This window comes from Rhamphochromis sp. 'chilingali', assembly GCF_963969265.1.
Source record: "Rhamphochromis sp. 'chilingali' genome assembly, chromosome: 6".
Lineage (NCBI taxonomy): Eukaryota > Metazoa > Chordata > Actinopteri > Cichliformes > Cichlidae > Rhamphochromis > Rhamphochromis sp. 'chilingali'.
In genome coordinates, this window is record NC_137933.1 from 11017007 (window position 1) to 11037502 (window position 20496).

The 20496-nt window shown below is 38.7% G+C and overlaps 2 protein-coding genes across 4 annotated transcripts in view; one reads left to right on the forward strand and one right to left on the reverse strand.

Moving 5' to 3' along the window:
• The window catches only part of luzp2 (leucine zipper protein 2), a 167800-nt gene that overhangs the window by 123879 nt on the left and 23425 nt on the right, over positions 1–20496 (forward strand). The window contains exons 7-9 of one of the 2 annotated variants that reach the window (XM_080884328.1): positions 14015–14077; positions 18654–18728; positions 19281–19448. In XM_080884328.1, coding sequence (XP_080740454.1) covers positions 14015–14077; positions 18654–18728; positions 19281–19448 — 306 coding nt within the window. The remainder of the gene's footprint in view (positions 1–14014; positions 14078–18653; positions 18729–19280; positions 19449–20496) is intronic. The other variant, XM_080884329.1, reaches the window with a different exon arrangement.
• Positions 1–20496, reverse strand: part of LOC308397984 (uncharacterized protein) — a 120883-nt gene that overhangs the window by 91294 nt on the left and 9093 nt on the right. The window lies entirely within an intron of this gene.

Sequence of the window (20496 nt, forward strand, 5' to 3'; positions counted from 1 at the left end):
CATGCTTTTCCTATAGTCAGGCTACAGTATGTAGGATGACTTGAGATTTTTACTACCTTAGTGCACTGACATGACAGCTTGACTCTGTGTGGGGATGGAGGCTTTCTTGAGAAAGAGACCCTAGGCTAAACCTCCCTAAAGGCAGCATGAGACTTGTTTGATCAGTGCTGTAGATGATTTTATGAAGCTTTTTGAGTGACAGAGCAATTTCAGGTAAAAATGGCAGGGCAGCTATCCACCCTGGAAGGTATGAGTATGGAAACTGAGAAGAATTAGTCTACCAAATTTAGAATCTCTACCCTTAAAAAACGTAATTACTTTTTCTACATAAATGTTTCTAATCTTAATGTTTCTATTTCACAAGGGAAGCAGCTGTCTGTATAATAGGTCAAAGCTCCATAGCACTGCAATATGCTTCCTCCAAACTTGTATCAATCTGTCCAACATTGCTTAAATTCAGCAAACACTGAACATTAACACCTTCTTGAAAATTGTGTTTTATTTGCAAGGCTGTCAGATTGAATAGTCAGTATACTTGATAACAGAGTGGATTTAGTCAAACAAATGTTAGAACAGTATAGCTTAGCAGGAAGCACTTGCCTTTCCCATGCCTCAGTTCTGTCACCACAACTGTGTTATTATTTTTTGACCGACTGAATGAAGTCACTTGAGAGTGTGAATTATTAAATTCTGATCCTGCAATGTGGTTAACACAGAATAAGCTGACACAGCTTAACAGAGTTGTTTGGGGGGACAGAACACATATGTCTTGAACACCATCAGCCGTAACCGACTAAAAGATCATACTGCACAATGTTACGTGCTGAAGAGCTTTTCATTGACCTCGAAGTCAGCCCCAAAACTAAGGTTATTCTCAAGTCCCTAGTGAGATGTAGAAAATTGATGTTTAACATTACAGGCGCTTTTCCTTCTACAAATCTTCCAGCTAAAGATCCCTGACATTTCACCATTTAAGCTGATCCAAGCCATCATCACATATTCAAACTCTGAGTTGTTTGATGGCACATTTGACTATGCAGCCTGTCTGATTATAACACTTCAGGGAAGTGTTGGACAGAGTACAAATGCAATGAAGAGATACTGATTGAAGTTGTGGGTCACTCGCTATACTGAGCCAGAATTTTCATGCAACACCAAAGGCAGTCATCAAAATGGTGATAAATTATGTGCTTGTAGTTAATATACCATAATATCCCATCCTCAATCCTTTTTAATTCCAAGTTCCAGTCTCTGCCAGCTGGATTTTTTTTCTGAAGATCTGTTATCAAGGCTGGGAGGCTTTGAGATCTTTAGGGAACAAATCGCTACTAGACTTTTCTTGACCACAGGTAGATGGAGGTCATTGTCTTCAATTCCTTTGGGAGACTTTAAATGGAGGAGTAAATCAGAGAGAAGAACATTGTTCCATGTGCCTTCTTCCAGAAAGTTATTTATGTTTAAAGGGTTATAGAGTGAGCCTGCAATCACACTGTAATGATTGTGAAGTGAAAGAAAGTGATAGACTCTAAAGCTACAAAACAAATTGCCACAGGTAATTGCGAACAACATCATTAAAAGTTTTTTTTCTAGTGGCAAGAAAGTTACGCCTCCTCAAACATAATGTATCTTTAGAGAGTTTAGATTCTGATATACAGTGCAGGGCAATATTCTTGAGCCATTACTTAAGGCTCTTATGACCATATTTTCCTAGAAAAATGGGAAATAGGAACATCAGTTGATTAAGATGCGTGAGCAGGGATACATGGTAATACAGTACATTTGACAAAAACTGAGTTTTGAAGATTCTACTGTCAAAGACAATATTTGATGTAATCACCTTTATCCCTCAACAGTCTGACTTTATGTAGTCTTCAGAAAGAGTTCTCCAGATTTCTTGAAGGACATTTAAATCCCTTCTTTGGATGTTGTCTGCCTTTTGTTCTGTTCTCTGTCAAAATGGCCCTACGCTGCTTTAGTTATGTTGAGGGCCAGGCTCTGCGGGAGGCCAATCCATGACTGATAGTGGTTAATTGTGTGTTTTTCTATCCAAGTATGCCTTTATTGCATTGGTGGCTTTCTTGGGATCATTGTCACGCTGAAAAATTAAGCTGCTCCCAATAGATGGTACTGCATGCTGGATCAAAACCCAATGGTTTTTGGGGTCATAATTTATATTTGACAAGGTCCCCAACACCACTAACCAAAACACAGTCCCAAATCTTGAGAGAGTCTTCATCCTGTTTCATAAATGGCTGTAGACACTCACTGCTATACTTCTCATTTATCCTCCTTTATGCATATTGACAATGATTCATCACTCTATAAGATTAGTTGCCATTGATTTTCTGTCCAGTTCTTATGTGATCTGGCAAATCTCAGCCTTTCCTCCCTGTTTTTCTTCCTTATGAATGGCTTCTTGTCAGCCACTCTTTCACTGAGGCAACGTCTGATTAGGCTTCAATGAACAGTACATGGACCAACTGAAGGGCCAGATACATCTCTCATGTCCTGTGTCAAGTCTTTGAAGCATTTTTCTGTATTTCTTAAGCACATGACTTTTAGATACTGAGCATCTGCCGTAGATCAGTTTTTAAGCTTCCCGCATCTTCCTTTGACCAGTTTCCTCAGATTTTTTTGAAGGTTCAGTGCATATCATGCAAAGATACGTTTACCAAGTTTTCAGCTGATAGCTCTAGGAATTTACCTTGTTAGTGTAAAAGTACTGATTCATGTATTCAATACTATGTTGTCTTTGGTCTTAATGTGACTTTCTTACTAGGCTGCTAGTAACAAAGTGTCTAAAGCTTGAAGTGTCTTTTTTTGCTTGAATGGGTTCATGGGTTCGTAGGTCAGTGTTAAGTGGCTTAACAAACAACAGATACATTCTTCAAAAAATGGTCAGCTACAAGGACTTGTCCAAAGAAGAACTTTGAAAGACCTTCAAAAAGGATGAAGGACTATTGACAAAGACCACTTCAATTAAACTGATGTGTGGTTCAAGACTTTTGAATAATACTGAATGTTTGGTTTTTTTTCTATAGAGAATCATTATTCTATTATTGATTATTTGTAATAATTATTGCCTTTTACAGTGTTTTATGCAAAACATGAATCTGAATACCCACCCAAAACATCAAAACATTCAATAAACACTGAACAACATTATGTAATTTGTCTCTAGAAATGATGGTTTTATCTTCAAAGACCTTTTTAGTTATGTCACAGTCTGGCGAGGGCAGACTGTATGAATTGAGAAAAGGACCCAAAACGCAGACTCCAAGGAACAGGGAACAGAACTTGAAATGTTAACAAAAGGCGAGCCGTTTAATATGGCTGGTAGAAAAGGTACAAACAAAGGGCAAGGCAAACTGAAGTAAAATTAACACAAACCTAAACTGGGGAATCTAAACAAACAATAAGAAAAACCTAGACAAGAAACTTGGAAGCATGGCATGGCATCAGAAACATGGCATGGACAACAGACGACCTGACAGTCACACACTGAAAATAGAGGACTTAAATACACAGCAGGTGATTAAGGGAAGTGGAGACACATGAGGAAACAGCTGACTAGGATAAACATAATGATGCACAGGCAAGAGTAAAACTAACCGCATGAGCACAGAACAAAAGACCCCTTTTCAAAATAAAACAGGAAACATGCAGACTTAGACACGACAACCAGAACTTGACAATGTAAGACACAGACATGAAACGCATGAAGAGCAGGGGAGATTTAACATGGTTGGAAACACGAGGGGAAAATAATAACTAGAAACACTTAGGCATAATAATACAAACTTGATAACATAAGACACGCAGCATGAAACACGAAGGGTGAGGGGAAGCTTAAATACAGGGGAAGAAAACACAAGGAGTCTAATAACCAAATGAACTTAGATAACCTAATGAACAAAATAAACTCAAACTTAAAACGCTGGGTCAAAAGACCCAGGACCATGACAAGTTAAGGTTTTTTCTTTTTTTCAAAGCACTGAGTCAGAGATTTTTTTTTCTCATTTTCTTTCCTTGCTGTGATAGCTTGTGATAGCATCTTTGAATCTTAAATCAATTCTTTGAAGCAATGTCCAAGAAGCGAGATTAGGCCTTTTTTCAGCTGGTCTCAGATAAACTTTCTAGGAACAAATTCCATTTGTTTTCACATGATACATTTTGGGATTTTGTGTGAGCAAGTAGGAGCATGACTTTTTGTGTGATTTTTGTTCTCATCTTGAGAACTGGGAGTCTTGGGAATTACTGTATTGTATATTGGAATACATTTCATTTGGTGTGGTAATCGTTTTTACAAAGCTGATTTAACTTGTACATATTTTTTTGTGAGGCTGATCCTCCACCTCGCATAGCAAGAGCTACAGTATGCTCTTAATCCATGTGCTGCTGTGAAAACCACTGAGCCAAAAAGACTTCAAATTACATGTTAACAGCACCACAGGGGTTTTAGTGAGATGCATGATCTTGCATGCATATGTACATGATCCTTCCCTACTGTAAATTTTGTGATTTTGTACTTATATATTCGTTAATAATCATCAACAAGCTAAGTATTATATTAAGAAAGGAAAGAAAGGAATGAGAAAAGAGAAAAGAAAAAAATATCTATTTAAAAAAACACTCCATTGGCCACTCTTTTACCTTCAGAACTGTTTTAATTATTTGTGGCATAAATTCAGCAATTGGTCCATGACTGACAGCAGCACAAAGTTCCTGCAGAGTTATTGACTCCACATCCATGTCATGAATTTGTGTCATGGTTATGTTGCTGGAATTAGCCATCAGAAGATGGCTAAGAAGATAAAGGGATATAACTGGTCAGCAGCAATATTTAGGTAGGTTGTAGCATCTTCTGTAGTTCAAGTTTGGTGAGCCCTTGTGAATTATTAGCCGTACCTTCTTGTTCTTAGCTGACATGAGTTTCACCCAGTGTGGTCTTCTGCTGCCATAGCCTACCTTCTTCAGAGTTTGATGTGTTGTGCATTCAGAAATGCTCTTCTTCATATGTTGGTTATAATGAGTCATAACTAGAGTTATTGTTATTTTTCTTTCAGCTTAAAAGCAATTTTGTCATTTTCCTCTGACGTCTTAAATATGAGAGCTGTTGCTCTCAGTAGACTCTCTGTAAAACCCTAGAGATGGCTGTGTGGGAAAATGCCAGTACATCAGCAGTTTCTAAAAAAAAATATTCCAGACCAATAAGACCAGTCTATCTGGCCACACCATGGCCAGATAGACATTGTCACTTACAGTAAATCACTTTTCTACATTCCCATTCTCAGTTTGAACATCATTACATCTTCTTTACCATGTCTGTAGGTGCCTTAATCAACTGAATTACTGTCATGTGATTCAGTGATTGGATATTTGCTTTACCAAATATCTAATCAGTAGTTAAACAAATGTACCTAACAAAGTGGTCAGCCATGTATTTTCTGCTGTTAGTGTAAAAGGAAAGCCCTTGATTTAGAACAAAATACTTTTCGTTTTTCTTGACTAAAGACTTGTATCGAATCTTGAGTTGAGAAGACGTGTGTGGTTTACGGCTAAAACTAATACTTCTTTTTGGCATTTTGAGTTGTGGCATAACATGAAAACCTAGCAGTACCGAGTGGTGAGGCTAGTGCCAGGTTTACATTTTTGTAAGGAAAATTAGTAATAATTCATCAAAGCAGTAGCTTATTAATCCTCTGATCAGAGAATGATTGATGGACTTTTTCAGCTTTAGCTTTGGGGAACATACTTTTCTCAACAAATATAGGCTTTTTTTTCTTAATTTTTTGGATTTTGGAATTGTGGTTTTGAGGCTTCCTGCACTGTATTAGATAATATTGCCATCATATGCATTTCTTAAATATTGAGGCGACACCAGGCTTTATATTTAATATTATTCTCCTATGAAATAACAAATATAATTGTCAGAGTATGTGAGAGTGCTGCCAAGTCAGTTGATCAGTTAATCCAAACTCATTTCTTCCATCTGGGCACAAGGAGCAGACAACTCCATTCAATATTATGAGGGTTAATAGGGCTAATAAGACTCTTGGCTGTGTTACTCAATTTACCTGAGCTTCATTAAAAAACAGTTCATTGATGTGTTATCATTTGCACTAACTTGATTTAGAATAGTTTCAGTAAATCTGACTTTACTGTATTTAATTGTAAGCTAATCACATTTAAAATCCTTCTTCTCACATACAACATCTTGAATAATCAGCTCCTAATTTTAAAGACTTCGTAGTTCTATATCACCCAACACAGCACTTTGACCTCAGACTGCATGCTTACTTGTGGTTTGTAGAATATGTAAAAGTGGAACAAACTCCCAGTTTGGATTTGGGAGACAGACATCCTCTCTTCTTTTAATATTAATCCTAAAACGATACTTTTTGATAAAGCTTATAGTTGGAGCTGGATCAGGTGACCATGTACCAACACTAGACTTCCACAGTATGTCACCCACAAACAGTCACAGCTGATGACTTCCTTTCCCTGCGCCTGGTTCTGTCAGAAGTTTCCTCATGTTAAAAGGGCATTTTTCCTCCCCACTGTCACCAAGTACTTGTTCACAGGGGACTGTGTGAGCTTTGCCTTACAATATAAAGTGCCTTGAGATGACTTTTGTTGTGATTTTGCACTATATACAGTGGGGCAAAAAAGTATTTAGTCAGCCACCGATTGTGCAAGTTCCCCCACCTAAAATGATGACAGAGGTCAGTAATTTGCACCAGAGGTACACTTCAACTGTGAGAGACAGAATGTGAAAAAAAAATCCATGAATCCACATGGTAGGATTTGTAAAGAATTTATTCGTAAATCAGGGTGGAAAATAAGTATTTGGTCAATAAAAAAAATACAACTCAATACTTTGTAACATAACCTTTGCTGGCAATAACAGAGGTCAAACGTTTACTATAGGTCTTTACCAGGTTTGCACACACAGTAGCTGGTATTTTGGCCCATTCCTCCATGCAGATCTTCTCGAGAGCAGTGATATTTTGGGGCTGTCGCCGAGCAACACGGACTTTCAACTCCCGCCACAGATTTTCTATGGGGTTGAGGTCTGGAGACTGGCTAGGCCACTCCAGGACTTTCAAATGCTTCTTACGGAGCCACTCCTTTGTTGCCCGGGCGGTGTGTTTTGGATCATTGTCATGTTGGAAGACCCAGCCTCGTTTCATCTTCAAAGTTCTCACTGAGGGAAGGAGGTTTTGGCTCAAAATCTCACGATACATGGCCCCATTCATTCTGTCCTTAACACAGATCAGTCGTCCTGTCCCCTTGGCAGAAAAACAGCCCCATAGCATGATGTTTCCACCCCCATGCTTCACAGTAGGTATGGTGTTCTTGGGATGCAACTCAGTATTCTTCTTCCTCCAAACACGACGAGTTGAGTTTATACCAAAAAGTTCTACTTTGGTTTCATCTGACCACATGACATTCTCCCAATCCTCTGCTGTATCATCCATGTGCTCTCTGGCAAACTTCAGACGGGCCTGGACATGCACTGGCTTCAGCAGCGGAACACGTCTGGCACTGCGGGATTTGATTCCCTGCCGTTGTAGTGTGTTACTGATGGTGACCTTTGTTACTTTGGTCCCAGCTCTCTGCAGGTCATTCACCAGGTCCCCCCGTGTGGTTCTGGGATCTTTGCTCACCGTTCTCATGATCATTTTGACCCCACGGGATGAGATCTTGCGCGGAGCCCCAGATCGAGGGAGATTATCAGTGGTCTTGTATGTCTTCCATTTTCTGATGATTGCTCCCACAGTTGATTTTTTCACACCAAGCTGCTTGCCTATTGTAGATTCACTCTTCCCAGTCTGGTGCAGGTCTACAATACTTTTCCTGGTGTCCTTCGAAAGCTCTTTGGTCTTGGCCATGGCGGAGTTTGGAGTCTGACTGTTTGAGGCTATGGACAGGTGTCTTTTATACAGATGATGAGTTCAAACAGGTGCCATTCATACAGGTAACGAGTGGGGGACAGAAAAGCTTCTTACAGAAGACGTTACAGGTCTGTGAGAGCCAGAGATTTTCCTTGTTTGAGGTGACCAAATACTTATTTTCCACCCTGATTTATGAATAAATTCTTTACAAATCCTACCATGTGAATTCATGGATTTTTTTTTCACATTCTGTCTCTCACAGTTGAAGTGTACCTCTGGTGCAAATTACTGACCCCTGTCATCATTTTAAGTGGGGGAACTCGCACAATCGGTGGCTGACTAAATACTTTTTTGCCCCACTGTAAATAAACCTTTATGGTATTAAATTGAATTTAATAAGATTTTTTTTTATTGTTGATTTTCAAAAACACTGAAAATACAATCATTAAATTCTCATTATTGTCATGGTGTGTCATATAACAGTGGGTTAACTTCACCAATACCAAAAAGCTTCAGTTGTCTGTTTTATATAGCTAGAAATGTATTTATTTATTTATTTGCTTTTTATCCATTTCATTGGAAAAATGTCATGCAACCTTCCCACAAACAGACAGTAATATCTTCAGGGGAAACATCTGATAGCTTACGAAACTTGAGTCAGTGTCAAGGTTAAGACCATTCGGTAAAGGAGTCTGACACGTAACATTAGAGATGTGATTTAATCCATTGCACATCTTTTCCTCACCAGAACGAATTTGTCACCTTTTTCCCATTCTGTCAAATTTATGGTGTCATTATTTGGATGACGGATGTTGTTACACTTCCATATTTCCGCCCTGTTATCATTCGAATTACCTTTCATTGTTACATTTGGATTAATGGAAGCACTGAGTAACCCAAACCTCACATATGCAGATAAGATATAATATGCTGGATTTGGGAGGATTTCCTGTAATGAAGGATTTCAAGGTGAATGGCCTCATGTAATTAATTCTACGGGGCTTTGTGAATAGAGCAGTGTGCCATCGTCATCTTCTGTGTTTTGTGGCAGTTAATGAGCTAGGAAACATATCAGAGTCTTTCCCAATGAAGCATCCCTTATTTTGATAAATGCTTTTTGCTTCCATCCATTATTAGACTTTGGTTGTGTGTGTGTGAGAGAGGGAGTTGTGGAGTTGTTCTAATAACATGTGTGCAAATCCGACATGAGCAAAACTAAAAGTCCATGCAGGCCATTCCTACATTATTTAAGGTTGATGTTACCATGTTTGTGTGATAGCCATTTATCAGTATCACTGTTTTAAACTTTTGTGTAATCAGGTATGAACTGTGCTTTGGCCAGAACCATTTACCTTATATGCATGCGATATCAACAGCTGTGTCACTCATATACGTCTCATCATGTACATCCTTGTTGTTGCTCCTTGTTTCCATCTCTAAGTCTTAAAATATTAGTTTTTCATTCTAACCTCTCAATGAGCACTGAAGCTGTGATTTATGAAGTTAAATTCCATATAATATTAGAATTCCTCCTTACCAAATCAGAAATGAAAGCAGATTTGTTTGGCTTCTTTGATAAAACCTCGTTTGGGGAGATGGGTGTTTTTAGCTTCGGTGATATATCCTACGATACAACTGATTTGTGTAAAGGGAGCATACAAGAGCAGAATCTTGAAATAAAAAAATAAATTTTTATCTCTATATCTACACTGAATAAATCAGATTACCTTGACTGGAAGGATTGAAGTGACATGTTTGCTTCAGACTGTACGACTCTGGCTCGGAGCCAGTCTCCGTTCTGCTCCAGCTAGCATGCTTCAGCCATACACACTGTACAAATAGGACAATCTGTTTCAGTGCAAAAGGAGACAAATCTGTGACGCTGCTGTGTTCCTGCTGCAACTGCACTTACAATGTATGATGATGATGATGCCGGAACACTTTATCTGTCATATGTTGGTGTCGTTTCACCTTTTTTGTGCCTCAGGTCTCAGTCACACACGCCTAGAGATTGATTAGGAATTCCTGGTTAGTAAGCCCTTGGCAACTTCTTGTCGCTAGAGTGGTGAGTGGCTTCTTGGGGGTTGTTACTGGGTCAGAAAAGTAGCCTGCACAAAAAACCTTCTTGTGATTGCTTAAGTTGTTTGTAGGTTGTTGTGGTTCCCCATAGTTTGTATGGTTGACGCTGATTTCTCTGCGAACATTCACTAGATGCAAACCACAAATGGTGATTGTTCACCTTCAAAGTAAAAGCTGTGTGTTGACATCAGCATACTGACATGCATACAAACACATTTTCTCATTTGCCCGATAAGGCAAAAAAGAGAAAAAGAAAAAAAGACATTATTTATAGCTGCACTAAGTATTTTATATTAATGACAGATTAAATGACTTTGTATAATGAGAAAAATGTTCCTCGTACTAATAAATCCATGGAACATTATCACTATGCTCTGCTGCTCCCTTCACAAGAAATCCATGGATTCCTAAAAAATCTGAAAAGTTAAATGATTTCTGTAAAGTTTGAGCTCTTAAAGAAACCAATTGCTTCCTCAAAACTATCCATCAAAAGGTAAATATACTAAAGACAAGGCAAATGAGACTGAGCTGCACTTTTCTTAGTGGATGGTTTTGAGTAGCTCTGTGTTGGTTGGTTGCATCTTGTTATTGGAGGAAAAGAACATAAATATGATGACTTCACTTCACTATATTTAAACTGTGAACAAGCAGAAGAGATTAAAATAAATTGATTCAAATAAAATTTAAATTTCATCCCTGTTATTGGGTCTTTTGTACCCTTATTTTTATTTGTATATAATACCTCATAAAAGTATCCAATGGATTATACAACTATCGATAAGAGACAATGTTATTGGTTTACTTTTAAATTGAAGTTAGCCACTTTATTATCAAGTGGATCAAAAGTACTTTGCCTTCCATCCATTTTTGATTAAGTGCTTTGGTTGCTTTACTAAAATGGCTGAATGCGAAAATATGTGTTTTCATTTGGGATCGAGCCAAAATTTGCCAAAGAATAAAGCAAAGTAGAGGAAAAAGAAATGAACATAACAGTCATGAGGTCAAGGTACAAGCTAGAATAGCTAGAATGGGAATTTATTAATCAAGTTTAATATTTTTTGGACAAATGTTGGGTGACAGAAACAAGCAAAAACTCAAACTGTATACAAGCCAACCCTGAGAAATAACACATAAAGGAAAGCTCCATATAAGAAAGCCCAGTAAATTTGAAAGAAAACACTGACTGGAGTTTACTAATATGCATATCAACAATTCACAGTGTTTGTTGGTAATTACACTTGGACAGCTGTAACAAAATTACATGCATTTTTTTGGTAACTCATCTCTGTTCACAAAAAAATAGACAGTTAAAGGAGGACATCTCCTCACTGTGAATGGAGGAAGCATAGTCATCCGTACAGGGTTCATTTGCTGTCTCTTGCTCACAGTGGCTTGAATTTGTGCAGAGCGCAGTGAAATCATAAAATTATCAAAGCATACTGGAGCAAAACATACTGCCTGGGGGTCTGCAGGATCTGTCTCAGTTGCAGGTCATTGCTACAACATCCAGCCATCCATCCATTTTCGACCACTTATCTTTGTATGGTTCATTGCGGCAGCAGTCTAAGCAGAGCTGCTCAGGCCTCCCTCTCCCCAGTCACTACCTCCAGCTCTATTGGGTGGGTGTGAGGGTATCGAGGCCAGCTCCCAGCTGAGAGATGTAATCTGTTGTCCTGGGCCTGCCCTGGGGTCTTCTCTCAGTTGGACACGACCATAACAGCTGAACTGGTTTTACTCAAAGCGGAGGAGCAACAGCTCTACTCCAACTCAAAATGACCCTATCCCTAAGGGGTATCCCAGAATCCCATGGTACCAGCTGATTTTTGCTGCATGGGTCTTATTTGTTCTTTAAGCCATATCCCACAGATCATGGCCATAGGTGAAGATAGCAGTGTAGATGAACCAGTAAATCGACAACTTCACCTTCAGGCTCAGGTCTCTAGTCCCCACAATAGTGTAGGGTCTGCTTCAATGCCTACACAGGACCAATCTACTTGTCAATCTCTAGCGCAGTTCTACCCCCACCTGAAAACAAGCCCTCGAGATACTCCTACACGTGAGAAATCAAGTCATCCCCGACCTGAAGCACACAAACCATACTATTCCAGGTAAAAAACATGGCTTTTCTAACATTATAATAAATAAGTATTTGGCATTTCTAAAGTGGCCTCCCACTAGTCCAAATCTTAACATTTATGGAGGCGACTGAACACACAGTTTGGACAAAGTTAACCTTAACTGATGATTTGGGGTATAAACTGCTTGCTGGGAAATCTGCTTTTCAAAATATTGAATAGTTATTGTATAACTGAAAATGCTGTTACACTGAGAATCAAACAAATGTGTGGTTTTCTTTCATTAAATAGTGAATGATGGGCTCCAGCTGCTCTTCTGAGTTTTGGCTTTATTTCAAGGTCATTGTTGTCAAGCACATAACTTCCCGCATTCACCAGGGCTCTATATGCCATCAAGGCAGGTAATGGAAATATATTTTGAAAAGTCTCTTTCAGTTACATCAGAGCTCTGTCCCATTACTGTGGCTTACAGGATTCCTTACTTAGTAGCCAAGGTAACTAGCCTGCTAACTGTAAAGCTTAACAATGTTTCAAAGGCTTTTCAATGTTTCAGTGTCCCTAAAAATAGGCTGAGAATTGGACCACAGGAGACACTCACATAGTTTATTTGGACTAAAAGAAAATTGAAAAAAAAAATGCTTTGGCAATTCATAGAGTGCAGTGCATTCAAATATTTGCATTTATGAGTTAATACTCCACAGCATATGATTCTGTGGCCTTTTAAAGTGAATCATTCTATTACCGGTGAGTATCTCAAAAAGCTCCACTTAACCGATGCAAATAAAATTAATTTGCTAACATTTTATTTAATGACCCGGTTCACAGGGGGGAGAAAAATACAGGCTGAATAATTTCAAATCACATACGTCTGTGAGACAGAGTTGTAAAGTTTGCTCTGTGTTTATTTAACCTAACATCTTGTTTTCATGTGGAGCCCAAGGATGCAGTTTTTGAATCCAGTTACACAAAACAGTGAGAGGTGTCCTGGGACATGGAGTCACCCTGGGGAGGAAAAAAAATAAGATGAAGAATCTCATATATAAAGGCAAAGGTGTTTGTACACAAAACCCTGTGAAGTGAATTTCTCCCTCGGCATTGTGTTCAGTGTGCTTTAGTAAAAGAAAATTAGACCTTATGTCACATTTCACCTGTCTGTGCCAAGGAAATGTAGAGATAAATAAGGCTGAGACACAAATATACAAAGAAAAGCTCTCAGGATCTGGAATATTAAAGCTTGGTTAATTAAAATGAATTATTAACCTAATAATCTTTATGTTTAAAACTTCAATTCCTTAGGATTCAAGTTGAAGCAATTCTGTTTGCATAGCATGCTGTATTGGTTCCGATCACAAAAGGCTTTACAATACCTGTGCTCTGAAAACATCATTCAGCCTCGTTGAGGACTCTCAGAGTAACGCTCTGTTCTATCCCGTGTGGAGGCTTTCAGTGTTCACACTCACATCATGAGCAGCTTTGAGGATGGCCATGTATCAAGCTATCTGGGGTACAGTCTCTGTGCTCAAGGTGCCCACTGATGTGGAGCAGCAGAGTGAATGTCAGGCAGCGCTGGTCACTGTGCATGTTTGGGGGTGGCAGTGAAGAAGTGCTCTGTTTGTGTGAGTGGCTTAACTGAAGGCGGGCGAGACGCTGTCACAACCGAGGAACCTGCACGTGTGTGGCGATGGTGGCAGTAATGTGTGTAGTGGGAGTGAGAATTCAGGTTTAGACAGTGGGCAAGAATCCAGTGCATGACGGCATCATTGTGTGGACTATACAGTTCAGTGAAGGGTAGATTTGATATTTTCTCCCTCTCAGTAGGGCCTTCCTTTAAGCCAGAGCTTTGCCTAGGGAATGCTCACAAAGGAGTCTTCTGCTGCAGCTGGCAGAATCCTGCTACGTGATCTAAAACCAATTTCGCTATTTGAATAAGCTAACACTTATTTCCTTATCTTCCTCTTGCAGTCCAAAAAAATCCAGGCTCAACTGAAAGAACTGCGGTACGGGAAAAAGGATTTAATTTTTAAGGTAAGCTCAAACTGAAGGTGGGTGGCTTTATAGTAGCTCCAGACCAGGGGTAAACAGGTGCTTCATACCGCCTTCAAAGGATGATCCCATCACAGAAGGGGCTCTAATTAATTCAGGCTGCAATTATAAACTTCCATCCAGCCAAAGCAGCACACGGCAAAGTCAATCCGGCAGCTCTTAGTGAACATACCAAATTTCGTCCTCTGTTTCCACCTCTGCAAGATTCACCCCATCCTCTTTAATCTTCTGTGGTATGTGGATAAATGGTTTGGACAGCAGTGGATGAAGTTGATACAGAATTATGCATTAGATCATATAAGGGAACCTTCAAGACAAAATTACAGATGACACCATGTATTTCTACATTTCAGGGGTAACACCCATTTCAGGGAATCAGATATGTGCCTCTTCCTCACGTACTTCCTCTGCAAGCACAATAAAAACAGTGGCAGTGTTGCGTATTATTGCCCACCCGTACATACTCCATTGCCCTGTGAATTGCGAGGACTAAACGTTCTGGGATCTGAGCGCTCACATAATATTTATTGGCATTTACTGGTACAAGGACTGACCTTTCAGGCCTTGTTTGTGGTGTTAAAATGTCAGTTGACATTTTTGCCACAATGCCCTGTAATGCCATTTCTTATGTGTATGTTTTGATGCTTTGAACACATCACTGCTAAAGCTACGTTAGACATAAATGAATAAAAAAAGGACTCTGTCCTCGAGGATAGAATTTTATGCTTCTAGCCCTACACTTGAATATATTGTCCCTGGATGTCCTGTTCTTTGTTCTATTTCTAGTCTCTGAATGATTGATGCATCGACTTGTTTGCTTGGTGTCACTGCTCGTAAATCGTTGTCTCTAAATTGCATCAGTCAGTCATCCAAAACAAAAAAAAACTAAAACGTTATTGCTCAATGTCACCAAACATTTCAAGTGGATCTTTAAAACATTACGGTCTGTAGTGATTTGCAGCATTAGACAGATAAGGCTAATTTGATCATTCTCTTTATCTTGTAAAAACAGTCATCTTTCGAAGATGACAGAAATGGCTGCTTTTTTTCTCTGGTGGAAAGGTCAGGGAGAAATGCATCACGTCCAATCCCTCTGGCTATTCCTGAAAAACTCATCTGTATTCCCCATGTGCTGTGATCAAAAGCCCAGCAGGGGCCAAAGGAGGGGGAAGTGGAGGAGAGTCACTCAAGATACAGAAATGTCATCAGCATCACAGGGGGGATGTCAGTCAAGGCACCTTGACCAGGAGGCAGTTGAATTGGTTATGACAGCTGTTGTACCCTATCAAAGTGCCTTTTGCAACACAATGTCTTGGTTTAAAAAAAAAGAAACAAAGAAAACAAATTTGCAAGATTAGATACAGCAGAATCCCCAAAACTTACATTTATGAAAGCTTAAGAATACCTTTTTTTGTTAGTTAGTTAGTTAGTTAGTTAGTTAGTTAGTTTCTTGTTTTTCATAGTAAAATACAAGAAAATGCAAATTGATTAAATGCTACAGCATGTTTCCTAGAGTAACCTAGAGTACCAGGAAAAAAAGCCAGCATTTTTAGTGCAACTCTTGTCTCAGGTATAAGCTGTACAGTTTCCCTCGCTTTTCATAAACATGTTACTAAAAAAAGTATTAAAAGAAAAGAGAGCGACTTCCCTGCATTTCCCTACGAGACAGTATTTGTGGCAGAGGAGCCATATTCAAGCTTTCACAGTGTACTCTTCATTGCGACACTAAAATTACCCCCAGAGCTGTTTCTTTTTAAGCTTAGAAAAAACAGATGTCGTCACACGCCTCATCTAGCCCAGTGGACAGCACCCCACTGACCCCACACCTCTATAATGGACTCAGCACAGAAATATGAAGCCCTAGACTTGGGGGCACTAACCCTGAAAGTCAGCATTTCTGGGTCAGTGCCGTTGCGCCAGCAGAGCTCAAAGGACTATCCACTGATGATGCTCTTTGTAATGGATGTAATGGCCTTTACTATAAAGCTGTGCACATAGGATTTAGAGCTTTTAGACAACAAACTAATATTGAGCCTCATTTAAAAAAAATGTACTTGTGAGCAAAATGTGTGATTCCAGTGTGTATTAATGAATATCTTAATTTGCCACAAAGAGATTTTATGAGGCTTTTACAAAGCTTTGTGACCATGAACTGTGCCTGATTACCTTAAGACTCCATCTGACTAAAACTCCCACTACATGAACTTCTAAAGGTGAGATCTGACTCTCTGGCTTCAGTGAAAACCCATAGGACTGATTGTTGCTCTGTCCTTGAGAGTCACTATACGACTCATCTGTCAGAAAGGATTTAAACACAGTTCCTACCGCCCCATTGAGTGGTAGAACTGACAGACATGTTCATCATTAAAATAACCACTTTGCTGGTAGAAACTGACATGAAAATGAGATGAAATCAGTGAACATGCCAAGCCTCCCAGCTTTTTCAGGACACTCATCGAGGCACCACACACCACAAGTTGATAAAGCTTACCAAAAGCTATCAATCAGTCACATCACCACTCACTAAAATTTAATACACTTGAGAGGGATTGTAGTTGCTGTTTGTTGGGTTACCTGGCCTTGGATATTTTAGAATATAAGCCTTTGTAGTTTATCATTTCCGGAGGCAAGTAAAGACATCCGATAAAAGTTTATGGCTTAAAGTCCATCACCAAGGCCGGTTTTACACAGGCTGCATGCAAATGATCCCAGCACGGCTTTCTTTTTTTTCTTGTGGATGAGTTTATCAATAATAGAAGACTTCTCAGAAGAAGCTCTGTTGATCATCATAAGGAGTTACATTGGTTCATTTACTAAAACCAGCCCTTCTGTGTGTGCTGTTCAGTCCTAGGATTAACGTCTAAGAAAAACTTCCTTTTTAAAGTTTGATGGTTTTAAAGGGTCTGTTTTTATAAATGACAACATTAAAATATTCTTCTATCCAAGAAGCAGATCTAATCCTTTTCAGTGCTGCTGTGAATTAACTCATGCTTATATGGTTTCATATGACTTCTAGGGTGTGCATAAAATGCTTTAAAAAGACTAGAGGTTTCGTTTTCACAAAAACTTAACCAAGATTTTGTCAGATTAATTAATTAATTATCACTGATTAGGAAGGTTACTGAGATCCCTATTGTTAAGGTGAATTGTTTGTCATTTTTATGTATACCATTTGTACATAGTTTTAAGGGATTATTTCTGTCCTCCCCTCCCCAGATCCTTAAGATTCTGGGAGGGGGGCGGTAGTGTTTTTTATCACAGGAACACCCTTGTGAAGGTCTGTTTGATGTGGGGAACAACACCTATGATCAGTTTTAATAATCGCGAGGAGTCCTCTGAGTACTGTCCAATCCACATGTTGTTCAGTGCTCGAGCATTGTGTCCACTGTATCTGATATCTTTATGTTTCATAAAGACTCATTATGAGACTCATTGTTTTTCAGCTCCAGTCAACACAAAATACTCTACAATGACAAACACAGCAACAGACTTTTTAGCGTTTTATTAAATCTAAAGGACAGTTGTATCCTTTTCAGTTCAGATCCTTCACTTTCACTTAGTGCCTTGCTAAAACACTTCTGGCATTTTTAAGAGTGAATCCTATACTTGTATTTTCAGGTCTTCAGAATTACTTTATGCCGTTCTACATTAATCTTTCCCTTTATGACTAGTCTCCTGGTCCATATTGTGGAAAAACATCCCTACGGTGTGGTGTTGCTGACACTGCGATGACTGTTGGGATAATAATAATAATGAAGTGATGCTCACACAAGCTTTTTGGAACTGTGGCCATCTGACTAAAGGATTTCACCTTTAGTGTTGGAGACTTTTTAAGGGCTTTATAGGAAACTCCTCATGGGCTGTGATACAGGGAGGATTGGCTTCCTACCATCCATAAAAAAGAACAAATATTTCCACAAAAGGATTGCTGGGATGCCTATCACATTGACAGTGATTCCTGGTTGGTCACCTGATGAAGGCCCTTTGCCACAAAAAACTGTGTATAGCTGAGGAGCAATACCAATGTTAGTAAACAATTCACTCAATCTCATGGCTCAGTTTTCACTCTGACATACATAATGAGTTGTGAAACTTTATATAGTTATATCCCATTAATTCAGTGAGGCACAGGTGGACTCAGATCAAGCATCCCGTGGATCATTGTTAGGAAAGTGTGCAAAACAGTCCAAAAACAATAATCTTTGCTTTGTCATTGTGGAGTTTTGGTTTGTAGGTTAATATGGAAAACATTAAGTATATACATTCCAAGGTCAATTTAGGATAAAATAAAATGTAAAACTTAAATTGAATGCAAATTGATAGAATTAGATGTGTGTGCATGTATCTGTGTGTGTGTGTCAGGTTTTATAACACATATTTTAAAAAGTAAGAACAAAAGTGATGATCTGCAAAATAACAAAGAGGAGCTTCAATCCCTTGTGCTATAGATTTTTGCTATCGATATTGCTGAAGATATGGGGTGGAGCTGGAGAAATGCTTTACTTGCACAGTACAAAGAGAGAGGTTCAGCTGATTCAAAACTCGTGTGTTTCTGCAGGGGCAGCAGCTAATGGACTTGGAACACAAGTTAACTGTGGCCAAGGAAGAACTGGAGAAGACTGCGCTGGATAAGGTGAATAACACAGGGGATGGGGTGTCGCCGATGAGCGATGATGAGCGAATGAATAAATAATGTGAAGTAATATTAGTCTGCATAAAGACCTTTTTTAAAGAGTGGATATCTAATGATGAAAGTAAGTGCAGAAGTTTAATAGCATGGTTGTCATAGCAATTTTCCCATCACAGTGTTGAGCTTCAACACATTGAACACATGCACCAGATTTATTTTGTGGGGGCATTATTATTATTATGGATGTGCTAAGTTGAATGAGTGAAAATTGCACGGGGAGAAAAGAGCTGATAAAGGTGATATTAACATCAGTTAAGCCTGTCTATTAGTATTGATAAAAAGCAAATTATTTTTAAATACACATTACTTCATATTGCTCTATTGACTTCTTAATCTTTACGTCTTGCCTAACGATGCCTTCTAGCTTTTCTGAAATCACTTTAAAGGATGTGAGCAAAATGGCTCTAATGCTTAAGTAAATTTCTCATGTGGATGCAAGGCAGTGTGAGTGATTCAGAAACCGTCTTGTTTGTGTGTAATCTTGTTTGGGGACAGGAGTCTCAGATGAAGGCGTTGAAGGACACAGTTCACATCTGCTTCTCAGCCGTCCTGCACAACCAGCCCAGCAGCAGTCACAGATTTCCCACCTCCCCCACCCACTTGTTCAGATACTCATCGCTCATCAACAGCTCTAGAGTCACCTTTCAACAGCCACATGCCAAGGTAATTCAGAATTCATTGCAGAGCTCCTTTATTTTATTTAATGTTTTTCAAAAAGATGAACTAGATATTGTAAAATACAACTTAAGAAATAAACATCTAAAAATTAAAACAATACTACAGCATTGAGTTGTCCAGCTAAGTTAATACCATCTATTAAAGTTGCAGATGGGCTATACTGATAATGTTTGCTGCCTAACTCCAACATTAACCTTGTGTTTTATTATTAGCCATAGTCACTAGCTGCTACTTTAATGATAACTTAACAGATGGCTAATAGTATTTAAATGGCTAACGTCAATGTGTGCACTGGTCAAGATTTATTATAACTGTTTAATACTTAAGTGATGCAAATCTTCTCAAAATTCTTCATTAACACCGGGATGTCAGTCGTTAAGATGCTTTGCCAGATTTGTTGTGCTACTCTTCATTTGTTCAGCTGATAGTGAGGGGAGGGGCGGTGTGCAGGCACCTGCAGTGTGTCATGTAGAAGAGGTGAAGATTGCACCGTTGCTGTCATACTGTTACAAATTAGTATCCTACCCTTTAACAATTTTTAATATCAATTGTGTGTGAGTATCAAATTTCTTGAAAATCCTACTCTGTACATATGCTAGTTCCAAGTTCAACAAGTTCCTTCACATTTGCAGATCTTTTCCCCTACTATTATCCATTACCATTATTATCATTATTACCATTATTATCCATCCTCATTGCTGGAATGATTAATAGTGCCAACTTTCAGTATCCTACTTTTAATTTTTACTAGTGCATGTTTACTTTTCTTGATTTTAAACTCCCTCAAAAAACATTAAAACAGTCAAGAACACTATTACACTAAGAAACACTAATACCTAATTATGGGAAGTCATATATAAGAAATCTATATGAAAAATTACTGCATTTAATTGCTTGCATTTTACATCGTCTGGTGAGGAAACTTGCACTTACAAAAACATTATTATTATTCTTTTCATATTTTCTTTTTTTTTTCCTGATTTTGATGCTAATCAACCCTGATCTTTGTCAGTTGTTCTTTTATGTTTTGATA